We start from the raw sequence: 16,656 nt of genomic DNA, 5'->3' as shown, positions 1-16,656 counted from the left end.
TATTACTTTTTCAGTGTGAATAAATAATTATTTCTGCCTGACCATGAAATTAAAATTTGCTTGTTTTAATTATTGATCTGTCTTCTTAAAAATAACATATTTTGGGACATGCTACGATGCACGGCCACTGAGAAAATCAGGTAAATATGTAAGGTGGTTAGCGGGGGACAGACGTATTACAACTTTACCCGTTGCATAAGAAACATGGTAGCAAATGCTCCTTCTAAAGTTAGAGTTAGCTTTTATTCAGTCAGTAAGTTTAGATAAGTAAGCCAGACAATTAAATGAATGAATGAATTGTTAGAAAGACAGATAGACAGATAGATAGGAAGAAAGACAGACAGAGAAAGAAAGAAAGGGTGGTGGTCCATACCGCCCCGGCAAGCACCCTGTATGGACCACCACCCTGGCAAGATGCCGTCCTGGGCGGCTGCCCATGTCGCCTTTGCCTACACAAGCCTACATCCGCTACATCCAGTTCCCCATCAACTGCTATTTTTTAAATCAAGCTTACAGACCTATTTTTTTTATTCTTTAGCTTTTAATTCAGTCTGAGTTTTTTTTTTTCGTATTGTGTGTTTGATTCGATTACTATTGTTATTGCTTTTTTATCTTAATTTATTCTGCATTGTATAGCAATTTGGTCAAATCCTGTTGTTTTTAAATGTGCTTTATTAATGATTAAACTAAACTAAACCAATCTTTTTTATTGGCCAGTGGCCAGAGCCCAGACCTTAAACCAGTAAAAATTGAAGATGTTGAACTTCTGTCTTTTTCACCTTGAGAAGTCACAGAGCCAGACACAAATTAACTTGCCAAGAATTAGTGAATTTATTAGTTATTTTTTTTTATCAGACATAAAAAAATACAATTTCAATTGGAGAGTGGTGTCATAAGATGGTCTTCCAGTCTTTCTCTGAGGGTGTTAACTCATACAGGGTGTATTTAAATACATCCATTGGAAAAAACAAAACTACCTCTCCTTTGTTAAATGAATAAAATCACATGTTCTGTTTAGCAAAAATCAAATCACATCTCTAGAATGTTCTTACTTGACAATAATTGTTTTTATCTTTAGGTTGGACAACTGGCTGTCTCTTCACAGGGGTAGGGGTGTGAGAAGATTCCTGGGTGGGGTACAAGGAAAATCTAGGTGGGAATTGCCCCCCCCCATGTCCCCCTTAGACCCAGCTATGCTGCAGAGCTGTATAGCACTGAACTCTTATTATGACTGAGGCAGGTCAGATGACAGCGCAGGTTGACCAATCGCATTTCAGATCTATGAACAATTAACATGAGAAATTAAGCAGTTTTCTCAATTTCTTTGAAATAGAAAACAACATTTAAAGCAAAATGTATATTTTGTTTTTTTAATTTTGAAACAATAAACAAATTAACGTAATCATATCTAGAGAAATTATCTCTTTATTGGCTTAAAATCTGGATATCTAAAGTCCAATCCCTATTTTCATAAATAACAAAAATTTTATAAAAAACATGTTTTCATTATCTTTCATCTTTCAACAATGACAGTTTAAGCATATTTTTTTAACCAGCAACTGACAAACAACAAGTTGCTGTTTGATTTTATATTTACAAATGTTTAATAAAGGAGTGTTTCTTGGTGCTTAATACAATTCAAATGAATGATTAGATTTTCAGCAAAATATGCAATGATTAATCCAAAAGTAATCAATGAGTAATCAGATTAGATCTGTTTGGATTTAGATATGACAGAAAAAGTGTAATCTAAAAGATTATGTTGTTGATTACAGTTTAAATTGTGTAATTTGTAATCAGTACCAGATTACATTTCAGAAGTAATCTACCCAGCACTGTCTGTGAAAATACCGTTATCTGCAGTCATTCACAAGCAGCAGAGACGTTGTACTTAATGAAGAACTTCTTCATCGCTGGCAAACATGGGATTCATTTCGGCCTTGTTTTCCGCCCCTCACAACCACTATAACCTCTCAAACTATATACTCTCTCTACTATCTTTGAGTATGACTGGAAATTATATTCATTGATCAAGTTGCTACCACTTTTTAAAGTGAAAAATATAAACCTGCAATAATAATGTTTAGTGACCTATTGAGATCTTTGTTCATGTCATATAATAGTTCATATTGTGTGTACTAGAATATGTTGTGTTAGGTGTTCAGCTACAAATCAATCAAGAGAAATGGAGGTCCAAAAGAAGTTGCTAAATAAAAGTTTTATTTAGTATTAATTTGACATTTCAAAGACTTTTTTGAAAGGTTTTCACTCAGCTACCTCTTTAACCTGGAAAAATTAGAAATTGAACAAATATATAATTAGTATAAATTAAAATGTATGAATTAGTAATAAAGTCAAAATGTAGGTATTAAACTAAAGCTTTAAAGCTGTGGCAAGTATGTTTTAAAATACCTCAGAAAGTAAAAATATCAGTAAGAATTAGAATTGATATTATCATATTAATTACCTTTCCAGCATCACGGCTCTTGACTCTGAGCTTGTTGACCTGAGATTCAGCAATGTCAGCGCGCTCCTCAGCCTCCTCCAGCTCATGCTGCGACTTCCTCAATTTGGACAGGTGAGTGTTGGCTTGTTCATCCTGCAATGTCAAATATATAGGTATACAAGACACAAACAATGTAAAATGTGGCCTTTATCGTTTTCAAATGAGGTACTCACAGCTTCTTCAGCCTGCCTCTTGTAAGCCTTGACCTTCAGCTGAAGCTTGTCAACCAGATCCTGCAGCCTGGTGATGTTCTTCTTATCCTCCTCAGTCTGCAGGTAATAAATATACATTAGACTAGAATAAGAAAAATGTTATCTGAAATTGTATTAAATTTTCTCTACCTGGTAGGTGAGCTCCTTCACTCTCCTCTCATATTTGCGAACACCTTTGACAGCATCAATTCCACGTCTCTGTTCTGCCTCAACATCAGTCTCAAGCTCACGGACCTTAATTATAGATATTATTAAACTCATTTCACTCAAAGAAATTAGGTTTACACTATCAAACACAAAATAATCAGTATTATAGGATGACATATACTTCACAGCACCCATATCAAGATTATGAACACTGAAATAAAGGGTAAGCGTACTCTTGACTCCAGTTTCTGGAGTTGTTTCTTTCCTCCCTTCATGGCCAGATTCTCAGCCTCATCCAGACGGTGCTGCAGGTCCTTCACTGTGACTTCCAGATTTTTCTTCATCCTCTCAAGGTGAGCACTGGTGTCCTGCTCCTTTTTGAGCTCTTCTGCCATCATTGCAGCCTTTTGGAAATCACAAATTCCACAAATTTGCATTAGGTCTAAATATTTAAGTGTGCAGATTCTTGAAGCTTCTAAATTTTTCAATTACTCACATCAGTGATGGCCTTCTTGGCCTTCTCCTCTGCATTTCTGGCTTCCTGTACAGTATCATCAACTTCACTCTGGATTTGAACAAGGTCAGCTTCAAGCTTCTTCTTGGTGTTCATAAGACTTGTGTTCTACAAAATGGATATGATAATTTAATTTCTTTTTTAACAACACCCTCAATTACCTTAGTTTCAATCTACAAAAACAACAACAGCTATATGCTCTTACCTGAGAGTGCAGGAGTCCAACACGCTCACTGACATCCACCAGCTCTTGTTCAGCCATTTTGCGGCCTCTCTCTGTCTGCTCCAGAGCAGCTCTCAGCTCCTCAATCTCAGCCTGCATCAGAGTGTTTCTGCGCTCCACCATGGCCACCTGCTCCTTCATGTCTTCCTGTCCTCTCAGGGCATCATCAAGGTGCAGCTGGGCATCCTGTATGTAAAAATTTTTGAGGGCTCCCTGATTAGTTTTTTGCTTTTGATTTTTGTGTAGCATACTCATTTACATACTTATACAACTGAAAGCCAGAGAGAGGGTCACATACCTTTAGTTGTCCCTGAACATTCCTCAGCTGTTTTTGGGCCTCAGCAGCCTGGCGATTGGAATGGCTCAGCTGAATCTCCATCTCATTAAGATCTCCCTCCATCTTCTTCTTGATTCTCAAGGCATCATTCCTGCTCCTGACCTCAGAGTCCAGAGTGCTCTGCATGGACTCAATAACTCTCTGGCTGTTCCTCTTGATCTGTTCCATCTCCTCATCCTTCTCTGCAAGCTTCCTGTCGATCTCACTCTTGACCTGGTTTAGCTCAAGTTGGACACGAAGGATCTTAGATTCCTCATGCTCCAGGGTGCCCTATGAACGGTGATAAATAATTTTTGAATTTCATAATGAAAACATTCAATAACAGGACAAGATAGTGCTAAAAAATATTTTATTTATATGTTGTAATTACAACAAAATAATACATATTAATCTTCAGTACAGTTATCTTCAGATACTCACTTCAGCCTCCTCCAGGGCGGTCTGAATCTCAGATTTCTCAGTCTCCACTGCCTTCTTGGCCTTTTCCAGCTCATGAATGCTTTTACCAGTCTCACCTAACTGCTCTGTCAGATCCATGATCTCCTCTACAGAAGAGAAAGAAAATAGTATCAGCATATTATAAACAGTACACACATTGAATTCCCAATACTGATTTATCACTGTAAAAATGTTTAAGTTAATAATTAATTCAACAATTGTGGTCTTACGCTGCAGGTTCTTGTTTTCTCTCTTGAGTGTCTCCAGCTGATCCAGACTCTCCTCATAGGAGTTCTTCATCTTGAACAGCTCAGTGCTGAGTGAGCGAGCCTCTTTCTGGGCACCTTCCAGCTCTGCCTGACCTTCCTCATACTTCTGCTTCCATTCTGACAGGACCTTGGGTAAAGAAATTTCAGGCTCAGCTAACAATATTATTACTTAATTTGAAATGTGAGAGGAATTATCATATCACAGAAGTCGTCATATTGTTTACCTTGTCAAAGTTCCTCTGCTTCTTGTCAAGGTTGGCAGCCAAACCATTGGCTCTCTCCACATCAATCATGAGGTCCTCCACTTCACCCTGGAGTCTCTGTTTGGTCTTCTCCAGAGAGGCACATTTGGAGTTCACTGCCTCAATTTGTTCCTCTGCCTCTTGCAGACGCTGAGCCAGTTTCTTCCTGTTATGAATTTGTCAACATTAATCTTACGATGCAAACATTTTGACATATTAACAAGTGTTTATCAGCTCCTCTGAAGTTCATACTTGGACTCTTCAAGCTCCTCTGTGCGCTGGATGGCATCAGTTTCATATTTGGTTCTCCACTGAGCAACCTCACTGTTGGCCTTAGACATTCCCCGCTGCAGCTCAGCCTTTGCCTCCTGCTCTTCCTCAAACTGCTCACGGAGCAGGTCACAGTCATGACGGGCTGACTGAACAGCATGAGCCAGAGCATTCTTGGCCTAGGATGCAAAGTCATGCTATTAGCTTCACTCTGCAATGGCAAATATGTGGTCACAATACTTTTGCTGAAATACCTTAACTTCCTCTTCAATATGTCTCTTAAGCTCTTCAGTTTGTTGAGTGAAAGCTTGTTTGCTTCTGGTGAGCTGAGAAACTAGAGCCTCCTTCTCCTCCAACTGACGGCCAAACTCACCTTTTGAGATTTAGATTCACTGTGTCAGATCTATATCAGTTAATTTTTAACAAACTCTATGGAGGCAAGTTTTTTTAGTAATCAGTATGTTTGTTTCTTCTAATAAGCCTTTCTTAGAGTCAGAAATTCAATGTAGAATTATTTTAATACAATATACTTAATAATTCTCAACATACTAATAATTTGTTCATAATTTTCATCTGTTACCATTTTCAGTTTGAAGTCTTGCTCTTTGAGCACTGAGGTCATTTAACTGGCGAAGGTTCTCATCGTTCTTGGACTTAATTTCACTGAGTTGGTCCTCAAGTGTGCGGCACATCTTCTCTAGATTGGACTACAAATACAAAGTCATTAGATATTCCAAAAATCCTACACATTTGATACATTTCTTTAGAAACACAATTCTTAACCTTTGCTTTGGCAACAGCCTCCATGTTGCTGGAGAGATCATCAATCTCCATTTTGTATTCGCTCTTCTCCTTCTCAAGCTTCTGCTTGACGCGCTGGAGGTTGTCGATTTGCTCTCCCAGCTCAGCCACACTGTCGGCCTGCTTCTTGCGGAGGGCAGCAGCAGTGGCTTCATGCTGGAGGGTGGCCTCTTCAAGATCACGACGCAGCTTCTGAAATTCAGCCTCACGCTTCTTATTCACCTCAATCTGAGCAGAAGTTGCTCCACCAGCCTCCTCAAGCCTCTCACTGATTTCCTCAAGTTCCCTGGAGAGATCAGCTCTCTGCTTCTCCACCTTTGCACGAGCAGAACGCTCAGCTTCGATCTCTTCCTCCAGTTCTTCAATGCGAGCCTACAGGGGCAAGTAATTAATGGATTTCTAATCTTGATTTTTTTTTAAACAAATAACAATGTAACCAAAAAAAGTACCAAAAAATTCCAAATACCTGAAGCTCCTTGATCTTCTTCTGGAGTTGAGCTCCAAGAGATTGTTCATCCTCAATCTTGCTGAGGAGCTGGCTTGTTTCAAAGTCTTTCCTGTGGGAGTTCAACAATAACTTGTTTGTATAACAATAACATACATAAAACAACAACAAAAACATAACAATATAAATTCTAATATTTCGATGTTTTTAATTACTTCTTCAGTTTCTCATCTGATTGCTGCTTGTCATTCTCCAGGTCCATAGTTGTCTCAAGGGCCAATTTGAGGTCTCCTTCAAGCTTTCTCTTGGCTCTCTCAAGGTCCATGCGGAGCTTTTTCTCTTGTTCAAGGGAACCCTCAAGCTATGGGAAAACAATATATAAATGTTCAAAGCAAAAATGAAAATTTAATGAATTACATTTAATTAATGTTGAAATAGTAACTCACGTCATCAACTTGTTGCTCAAGCTTTGTCTTGGCTTTGGTCAGGGTGTTGACTTTGTCCTCCTCTGCCTGGAGATCATCCAGAGTCTGCTGATGTGCCTCTTGGAGGGCTTTCTTCTCCTTTGTAAGCTTGGCAATGCTCTCATCTTGTGCTGCCATTTCTTCAGTCAGGTTCTTGACCTGAGTGATGTTGGATACTAAATTACTTCCTTTTGTCCTAATTAATATGCTTTTAAAAAATATATTAGGTGAACAACAGAAATGAATTCATATACTGTATTAAACCAACTCAAACTCAAACCTTATTTTCAGTGGCATGTTTCTCCTTTTCCACTTTAGCCAAGGTGAGCTCCAGGTCATCAATGTCTTTCTTCAACTCAGAGCACTCATCCTCCAGTTTCCTCTTCTTGGCTGTGAGTTCAGCATTGATTTCCTCCTCATCCTCCAGTCTTTCAGTTGTCTCTTTGAGTTTAGCTTCAAGCTGGATTTTGTTCTTGATCAGACCCTCACACCTCTCCTCAGCATCTGAGAGATTCTCACCTTCCTAACAGGAAAAAAGGATTTTACATACTATGGTAAAAATTATGTCTAATTTTTAAATGGAACCAAATTTCATTAAATTAATTAGTGCATACTCACAGAGGCTATTTGAAGCTGCAGATCATTCTTCTCTTGCAGCAGTGCTACCATCTTCTCCTCAAGCTCCTTCTTTTTGGCTTCAGCCTTGGCAAGATTTTCTTTGCATTTTGTATAGTCCTCTTTCATGTTTGACAGCTCCTTCTCAGTCTCAGCACTCTTCAGCATAGGCTTAATCTTGTAGTAAACCTTCATCCATGGCCAGTGTTTGACGTTCATGAATGAGCGGATGTTGTATTGGATGGTGTAAATGGACTCCCTGTGAATAATTGGTGATTAAATGTCATAAATATCATAATTTATTACACTGCTCTCTGAAATACTTAATTCTGATTGGTCAATGGCATGATCTAGCAGTCTAATATTTCTCATATTTCTAACAACCGCACATCTGGGGATTAAAGCCCCATTCACATGCAGCGACTTTATCGCTTGGTGACGCTAGTCACTGTACAGCAGGGTTCTTCAACAACTTTCTTGAGGAGGACAGATTATCCAGATGAAAACTTGGTGGGGGCCAAAGTAACATGTTACCTAAAAAACACCCTTAATACTGTGCATTTATTCATATTAAAATAGTCACAGGGTATACTGTATATTGAATTATAATTTTTAAAGGTCTGGCCATAAAGTCCTTCATTAGATATGGCAGAAGAACAAACATGACTTATACTCTTAACTAAAAAATTATTGTAACATTTTAGGGCTATTGTTTACAAATTATTAAAACGGAGGAGACACATTTAGACCTGCTAAAGCCATCTCACAATATCAGCCCACATATGAAAACAATGGTCATATAAAAATGTCAAATTTACTTAACCTGTTGATGCTCATTGACCCCACCCATGGGTTTGACTTTACTTTGCTTAAATTAGTTCACATTTCCCATATAGTGTGCTATTCAAAATTGTTCATAATGTTGACAAATTATACATCTTTATAATATGTCAACATTATTAACTCTTTTTTGACTAGACTATATAGTATATGTGAACTAATTTAAGCAAAGTGACATCAGTTCTGGGGGGCATGCACAGCAACAGGTTAAGAATGCATTTCAATTTACTTTTCTTTTTGAAAAAGAAAAAAAAAAGAGATAAAATGTCTATTCTTCAATTTTCTCTATAAAGTATCATCCTATTCAGTGAGCAATAAAATAGTCCTGCAAATATTGTGAATTTGCACACAATAGCCAGTGCAAGAGTCAGATTTTGTGTAGGTAATCATTGGCAAAAGAAGAACAATCTGAGTTGATTCTGTTCGTGGTTGAGAGAGCTGACTCACAGCTGTATAGAACCAAATATAACCAGGATATTTGCATGTACAGTTTTACGTTATACTTTTTTCCAAGCCCTACAGACCATGAACAGATGAGACACGGTCATACGAGACACCTTTTATCTTGGGGTCCTGTATTTTAGCAGAGACTGAAACATCCCATATTGAAGGCTTTGTGTCCCATACTAAATCATAAAAAGATCGGACATTGAGACGAGGACCCGTGTCCTGTTATGATAGCTCAAAATGCTAAAGCGTCCCATATTCGCGTTACATTCAATACTTTACTGCGTTGTGGTTTCTCGCAACCAGTATGGGTTAATGCACCTTAGCGCAACTCTTTGGGTAAGTTAAGCCAGTATCTGTATTATTATAAGAGGTTTGCAATGCTTTGCGTGCCCTGTAACTTACAAATGACATATGGGTGTTTCATTCAGAAGTGATTATCTCTATGCCCTGTTTACCTTCCACTGTGAGTTTTATAGGGCTGAAATGTGTTATAAAACAGGCTGAACTCACTTTTGAAGTCATTTTTATTGAAAATTCTGATTGTAACGATCCTACTGCGTGGCCATCATTATTGTATTAAATTTGAAGTGCCCTGTGAAGGCATTAATTATGCCGTTCGGAGCACAGTATGTTTTCTCGTTGCAAAACCTGACATATAACAACCGTCGCGCATAGCAAATGACGAAAAAACCACATGACCGTTCAGACTGAGACGCATTAAGAAAAAAACACATTTTAGTTGGAATCCAAACCACCTACGAATGTGATTTGGATGAGGCTTGTAAATCCCAAACAGATTTGACAGCGTCCAAAAAATCAGATTTTTTTCTGCAGTGTGAACAAGCCTAAGTCTATCCCTCACAGCCTTGTTGTCATTCCCATTAAAAATCAAAGATGGCGCTAGCGTGAATAAGGTCTATGAGCATTGTTAAACTCACCGCTGATTGCTGAGGCTCGCGCCTATGAATGCTAAGATTTGCACAGAGAGCACTCTGGTATTTCAGATGGCCAGACAAAGATGATTGGCGGACTGGATTTGGCCCGCGGGCCGCCAGATGACAAGCCTTGCTGTACTGTAATTCACTAGTGGGCATTTCTACTGCTGTCGCTCTAACGTTATTAGCTAATCTCTACAAGTAAGCTTATAAATAATTTAAACTTAAATCAATGTTTAATGTACATTTATATATTTAATTATTTATTTTGTAATAAGTGTTGTAATTAGCTGGATAATGAGCAGTCAGTTATTTTCGCAAAATAAACACCAACAGAACTCAAAACCAGAGGTTGAATTTAGCTGTTTACCAATTTAATTATTCTCAAATAATAGCATAATTTCAATGTAAATCTATATTTTATGTCCGTTTATTTATTTGTTTGGTTGTAAGTAGCTGTGTAATAAGTGGGATAATGTACAGTCAGTAGGTAATTATCGCAAAATAAACTCCTTCAGCTTGAAACAAGACCACTCCGCTTTGCAATGAGGTCCTGATTCCCATGTCTGGGTTTATTTTGTGATAATGACTGGCTGACCGTAAATTATCCCTTATAATACTCACCTCCTCTCCATCATCTTCACAAACTCCCTCCTCATCAGGTAACCACGGCAGAGAGCCTGAGTCATTGTGACCAGAGCAGCCAATTTCTCATCACGCATCTCCTCAAGAACACCCAGAAGACCAGCTTTGAAGAAAACCTGAATTCATGCACAACAATGCAGAGTTTGATTAAATTATAGCTGAAACAGCATGGTTAATAAATCTTTGAATTGTTTTAATGCAGAATATGAACCTTTGTGTGCCCAAATCTATACTCGTCATGATTAACATCGATGGATCCCAGGAGTTTCTCAGAGGCCTTCTTGTTGTCCATAAACTGTCCCTCAGGGATAACACTGGCATTCAGCACCTTGTATCTGTGGAAGATTTTTTTAAATGCTTCATATCTTAATATTGAGATAACCCTCCTACAGGAAGTAGTATTTTCATGCAGTCCTATTTACCTCTGTTTGAAGTCACCATAGAGGATTCTGCTGGGGAAGCCTTTTCTGCAGATTCTGATACCCTCCAGTACACCGTTACATCTCAGCTGGTGGATAACCAGGAAGTTCTCCATGAGACCTATAAAAACAGTTTAAATCAAGAGCTTTGTCTATAAACAATTCACATTAAATAATCTGAAAGTCCTTCATTACTTTACCTGGAGTCTTGGACTCATTGGGAATTAGACAACGCACAAAGTGAGGATGAGTGCTCCTCAAGTTGGTCATAAGCTTGCCCAAGTTCTCCTGTGGAGGATAAAAAGTAGTTCTAACTTTTTTCAAATACAGCAATATTGTTGTTATACCAACTTCAACATCCTCTATACAAACCCTGAACTGGGAGGACACAGTCTGCATGGAGCCACCCTTCTTCTTGCCTCCCTTCTTGGTAGTGTCTTTACAAACATTAAAATTATAAGCCAATTTGTCAATTCAAATTAGCTAATTCAATCATTCTGTATTTTAAATATTCACTTGTAATACATACACACTTACCCTCAACAACAGGTGGGTAGAGAGTAGCCAGAAGTTTGACCGAAGATTTCTGGTACAGCTGTAAAGCAGACTCATTCAATGGATCCTTGTTCTTGTCCAACCAGCCAGTGACATTGTAGTCCACAATTCCAGCATAGTGAACCAGAGAGAAGTGGGCCTCAGCTTTGCCTTTGGCAGGCTTTGGTTTCTGGAAGGCTTGGTTTTTGCCAAGGTGCTGATCATACAGCTTGTTCTTGAAGGAAACGTCTGAAGCCTTGGGGAACATGCACTCCTCTTCAAGGATGGAGAAGATACCCATGGGCTATTTGTAAATGAAAGAAGAGTATTACTAAAAGTTACACATTTGAGAACTGTAAATGATAAAAAATTTAGAAGCTTGTAAAACCTTCTCAATGAGCTCAATGCAAGAAGCCAAGTCCATGCCGAAGTCAATGAACTCCCAAACAATGCCCTCCTTCTTGTACTCCTCTTGTTCCAGCACAAACATGTGGTGGTTGAAGAACTGTTGCAGTTTCTCATTGGTGAAGTTGATGCACAGCTGTTCCATGCTGTTATACTGGAGAGAGAGATAAATATTTACTGAACACTGAATTTGAGTCAACTATCATTAAAATTGGATAAAAGAATAATTCTTACATCAAAGATCTCAAAGCCAGCAATATCCAGCACACCAATGTAGTACTGTCTGGCCTGCTTTGTGTCCAACATCTGATTGATACGAATGACCATCCACAAGAACATCCTCTCATAGATAGATTTGGCTAAAGCACTAACAGAGTTGTACACCTGTGGATATAATACTGTGTTATTTTTATTCCAACGTCCTTCTGCTTTTGCAATAATAGTCAGATTCACTCATAATTTTTTAGGTCTAACACATACATAGCTGGACATAATGTATGTTACTACATACCTGTTGCACGGTTTGACCTTTGGTCACATACTCATTTCCGACCTTCACTCTGGGGTAGCACAAAGCCTTCAGCATGTCAGCAGAGTTTAAGCCCAGGAGGTAGGCGACTTTGTCAGCCTCTGCAATTTTTGGTTCAAAATTTAAAAAGTCATCCCATTTATTGCTCTGAACACTATAAGAAATACTCTTTCCTTTTTGCAAGTAGAAAGGGATCTCTTAAACAAAGCATTTTTCAATAGGATTACAAATTAAAACAATTTATTCTCACCCTCATTGCCATCAGGCTCAGCCTGCTCCTCACGCTGCTTCTGCTTGAACTTCATGTTACCATGATGCAGCACAGCTCCAGTGAACTTGTAGATGCCCATCTTCTCCTCAGTAGTAAAGCCCAGAATGTCAATAGCAGTCTGAAAAAAAAAGTACTTAGATCTTCCATATTTACATGGAATACTGTATGTCAATAATCGTATTAGCAATGACTCACATCAGTTGCATCCAGCTCCTCTTTATCATCAATGCTTGCCACAGTGATTTGACCCATACTGCACATGGGGAAGTCATAGGGGTTGGTGGTAATGAGTGTCATTTCTGTAAAATATGCAGAGCATTTATGACAAAGTATTTAACAATATTATTATCCATAAAATAAAAAAAATAAAAAAAATAAAAAAACAGCTTTGAATGAAATGTGTCCGCCTACCAATCAGCTCAGGCTTATGGTTGGTCATCATCTGGTAGAAGATGTGGTAGCCTCTCTCATCTGGAAGTTGGAATGTCACTCTAGACTTCTCCAGTAGATCTGTTGAGAGAATGTAAGAAAGTCATGTTCTGAAGAGTGATAGACAAAAAAAATATGCCGACTGGTGAATTAAAAGCATGTCCACCTACATGTCTCAATATCAGCACTTGCCAGTTTTCCAGTTGTGCCAAAGTGAATTCTGATGAATTTACCCTGTTTAAAACAAAATAACGTTGTTACTGTGCAATAGAAAAATCCAGCACAACTGACCAAGTGCTCTGTATAAATATAAACTAGTGAACTTACAAAACGAGAAGAGTTGTCATTTCTCACAGTCTTGGCATTACCATAAGCCTCAAGCAGAGGGTTGGCAGCAATGATCTGGTCTTCAAGAGATCCCTGTATTGTGTGAAGTGTTTTAATGTATTGCACACTTCATGTCTAAATTTAACTGTATAGTTACAAATATTTTGCAAAAGGTGCAGGTTTTTTACTAATTCAGCTGGCAATGTTCAATATAATAGTAATATATTATGTACAACCCCTGGCAAAAAAGTTTTGTCAAAAAAACTTTTGTCTGGTGCCATTCTAATGAAACATATAAAGATGACTGCCTGAAGTAAACAATCAAATTTCCACAGTAATTTATGATATGGGGTTGCATGTCAGGTAAAAGACCAGGGGATATGGCAATCATTATCTCAACAGTCAATGCACATGTGTACATTGACATTTTGGACACTTTTCTCATTCCATCAATAGAAAATAGGTTTAGTGATGGTGAAGTCATTTTCAGGATGATAATGCACAGAGTTGGGGAGTAATGCAATACATGTAACGGGATTACATATTTAAAATACAAAATATTAGTAACTGTATTAAACTGCAGTTACAGTTTAAATAATTGGTAATCAGAATACAGTTACATTCCAAAAGTATTTTGATTACTGAAGAGATTACTTTGCATTTTATTGTCATTTGTTTCATTTAATGTTTAGACTATTCAGTTGGAAAACATTTATTCATATAAACGATGCAATCTGAGGAGCTTTCGAACAGCAGTGAAACACTTTCTTAAGATGTGTTACATTCATATAAGTTCATACTGTTGTGAGTGAAAAGGTGTATATGACATCATTGAGGAATTTTCCCTTGGGAGCTTAATATAGGAGCTACATCACGTTTCTACAGCTTAACAAGAAAACAGTTAGAAACGCTTTGACAGATGAAGCATAAATCCAATAAATATAGAATTACACGCCTTGTCAATGTTTTTATGAGGTTAGGGTAAATTAAGAAATGCTAACCTATGTAGCTTTTAACATCGTGTAGAAAGCTACAACCAATATATCTATGACGAAAATGCACGTTGGAGCTTTTTTTATCTCTAGTAAGAACTTTGATATTACAGCAAAGATGTACTGCAAAAATCTTATTCTTAATGAGAATTTAAATATTGTTTTTCTGTTAAAATATAAAAAAAATCTTTAAAGCAAGATACATTTAAGTGAATTTTCTTACTTTATTTACTTGTTTATAGTGAAAACAAGTGAAACATTTGCCAGTACTAAAGAAGTAATCCAAAGAATTTAGATTACGTTACTGACTTTGAGTAATCTAATGGAATACGTTACAAATTACATTTTACAGCATGCATTCTGTAATCTGCAGCGGAATACTTTTAAAAAGCAACTCTGATAATGCATCTTGCCACAGAGCAAAGAGTGTTAAAGCTTTTCTTCAGGAAAGACATATAAACTCAATGACATTGCCAACAAACAGTCCGGATCTCAATCCGATTGAGAATTTATGGTGGAAATTGAAAAAAATTGGTCCATGACAAGGCTCCATCCTGCTCGAATATTGCTATTCGAGAAAGGTGGAACCAGTTTGATGGAGAATATTTTTTTTCATTAGTGAAGCCCATGCCTCAAAGAATTCAGGCTGACATAAAAGCCAGAGGTGGAGCAACAAAGCACTAACTTAAATTTTTTTTTGTTGATGTTGTTGTTGTTTTTGATGATTCCATATTATTTTTCCTCAACACTGAGTAATTCCATAATTTTTGTCTCTACATTATCTGGAAACAAAATATGCCATTAATTAAAATAAAGTAATTATATGTGTTTGAAGGATGTTTCACAAAGCCAGAATGTTCAGCTATTAAACAAAAATTGTTTTGTGTCAAATCTGTGATTTGTTTATTTGCTACATAGTAAAAAAGCTGCGTGAACATCCTCTAAGTGTGATGATTCCATAATTTTTGCCAGGGGTTGTAAGACAACTGCAGTTCTTTATAATTCTTTACTATTTTTTATATACATAGATATGAACAGAGTTTTATACCTTCATTTTGCCAGGAACTTGCTCTTTCTTCTTGTCACCACCCGACACTGCAACTGTGGCAAAGTACTGGATGACACGTTTGGTGTTCACAGTCTTTCCAGCACCAGATTCTCCACTGGTTTATGAGAGATGATAAGATAGAAGATGATCAGACATTTGCAATTTCCATGAGAAGAAAATATAACTGTTATTTACATCCCATAACAGTGGATACATACGTAATCAGGACAGACTGGTTCTCTCTGTCTGTAAATCAGAGATAATAATTGTTAACAATTGTTTTATAAAAACTAAAATCCAGAATTCTACAAATCAAAATCATTTGTTAAAATTAAGATCTTACCAGTATGCATGAACTGATAGGCATTGTCAGAGACAGAGAAGATGTGGGGTGGGGCCTCCATACGCTTTTTGCCTCTGTAGGCAGTCACCACTTCTGCATCATACACTGGGAGCAACTTGTAGGGGTTCACAGTAGCGCAGAACAGTCCAGAGTAGGTCTGATATGAGCAGAGAAGTGATCAGATTACAGCACCACAGTCAAAATTAACTTGAATTGTTTTTTTTTTTTGTTTGTTTGTTTTTTTTGCTTTTTAACTTACGTAGATCATCCATGCTGCATAACGTTCTTTGAGGTTATACAGCACTGAGGGTTCATTGAGATGGGTCATCATGGCCATGTCCTCAATCTTGTCATACTTGGGAGGATTCATTGGGTGGACATCATCCTCCTTAGCAACTCTCTCCTATAAATGTCATCCAGCACATATTAGATTTACCAGAGAAAAATTGCAGTGTGTAATGTTTTGAGCATCTTGTTTACATGCAATAAGTTAAATTCACCTCCTTAGTGTCAAGCACAATAACAGTGACTTTGCCACCATCTTTGCTCTTGATTGTTCCTTTGACATACAACTCTTTGGGATCAACCACATAGCAGGCAGTCTTAGCATCAAAGGGCTTGCTCTGAGCCTCAATTCTCTCCTTCTCAGGCTTGCGTAGATATATGGCAGCCTTGCCATAAACGGCCATCTCCGCGTCCGTACTCATGGTGACGGCTTACTGGAAAACGTAAAGGGAAATTGTATTGTGTTTAAATAATAACCTAAAAAGTGCAATATTACACCATTACACCAAGCACAATATTAACAAAGTTATTTGCAATGTTGTACCTACAATTTAATTTCAGCTAAAATAATATACTAAAATAACAATAAATTACAACAATTCAATTTTATTTCACAACAAGTCTGATAGCAATGATAAATGTCTGATAAACTCTGCAGTCAAGATGTTCTATCTCTGTAATGTATCTAATTCCCCACAACAGTATGAAATTATCTACAAAG

At 37.5% G+C, this 16,656-nt stretch overlaps 1 protein-coding gene across 1 annotated transcript; it reads right to left on the bottom strand.

The window, feature by feature from the left end:
• Positions 1–2,203: 2,203 nt before the first annotated feature.
• On the bottom strand, positions 2,204–16,369 carry LOC127421997 (myosin heavy chain, fast skeletal muscle-like). Its single transcript, XM_051665296.1, has 39 exons — positions 16,151–16,369; positions 15,910–16,053; positions 15,651–15,807; positions 15,526–15,553; positions 15,308–15,422; positions 13,268–13,360; positions 13,111–13,174; positions 12,923–13,021; positions 12,707–12,810; positions 12,491–12,629; positions 12,223–12,341; positions 11,946–12,095; positions 11,695–11,865; positions 11,310–11,610; positions 11,145–11,209; positions 10,973–11,060; positions 10,776–10,893; positions 10,565–10,688; positions 10,333–10,469; positions 7,487–7,742; positions 7,149–7,391; positions 6,851–7,027; positions 6,620–6,765; positions 6,426–6,516; positions 5,942–6,331; positions 5,739–5,865; positions 5,413–5,531; positions 5,141–5,337; positions 4,871–5,054; positions 4,608–4,773; positions 4,360–4,484; positions 3,901–4,209; positions 3,585–3,788; positions 3,362–3,487; positions 3,099–3,269; positions 2,848–2,952; positions 2,680–2,775; positions 2,468–2,599; positions 2,204–2,286 (listed from the first exon to the last, which is right to left on the bottom strand). Exons 1-39 carry the CDS (start codon positions 16,355–16,357, stop codon positions 2,266–2,268), a joined length of 5,808 nt encoding a protein of 1,935 aa, XP_051521256.1. The 5' UTR covers positions 16,358–16,369; the 3' UTR covers positions 2,204–2,265.
• Positions 16,370–16,656: the final 287 nt, after the last annotated feature.

The sequence above is a fragment of the Myxocyprinus asiaticus genome, chromosome 3 (genome assembly GCF_019703515.2).
Source record: "Myxocyprinus asiaticus isolate MX2 ecotype Aquarium Trade chromosome 3, UBuf_Myxa_2, whole genome shotgun sequence".
Classification (NCBI taxonomy): Eukaryota; Metazoa; Chordata; class Actinopteri; order Cypriniformes; family Catostomidae; genus Myxocyprinus; species Myxocyprinus asiaticus.
This window is presented reverse-complemented; position numbering and strand designations above follow the sequence as displayed.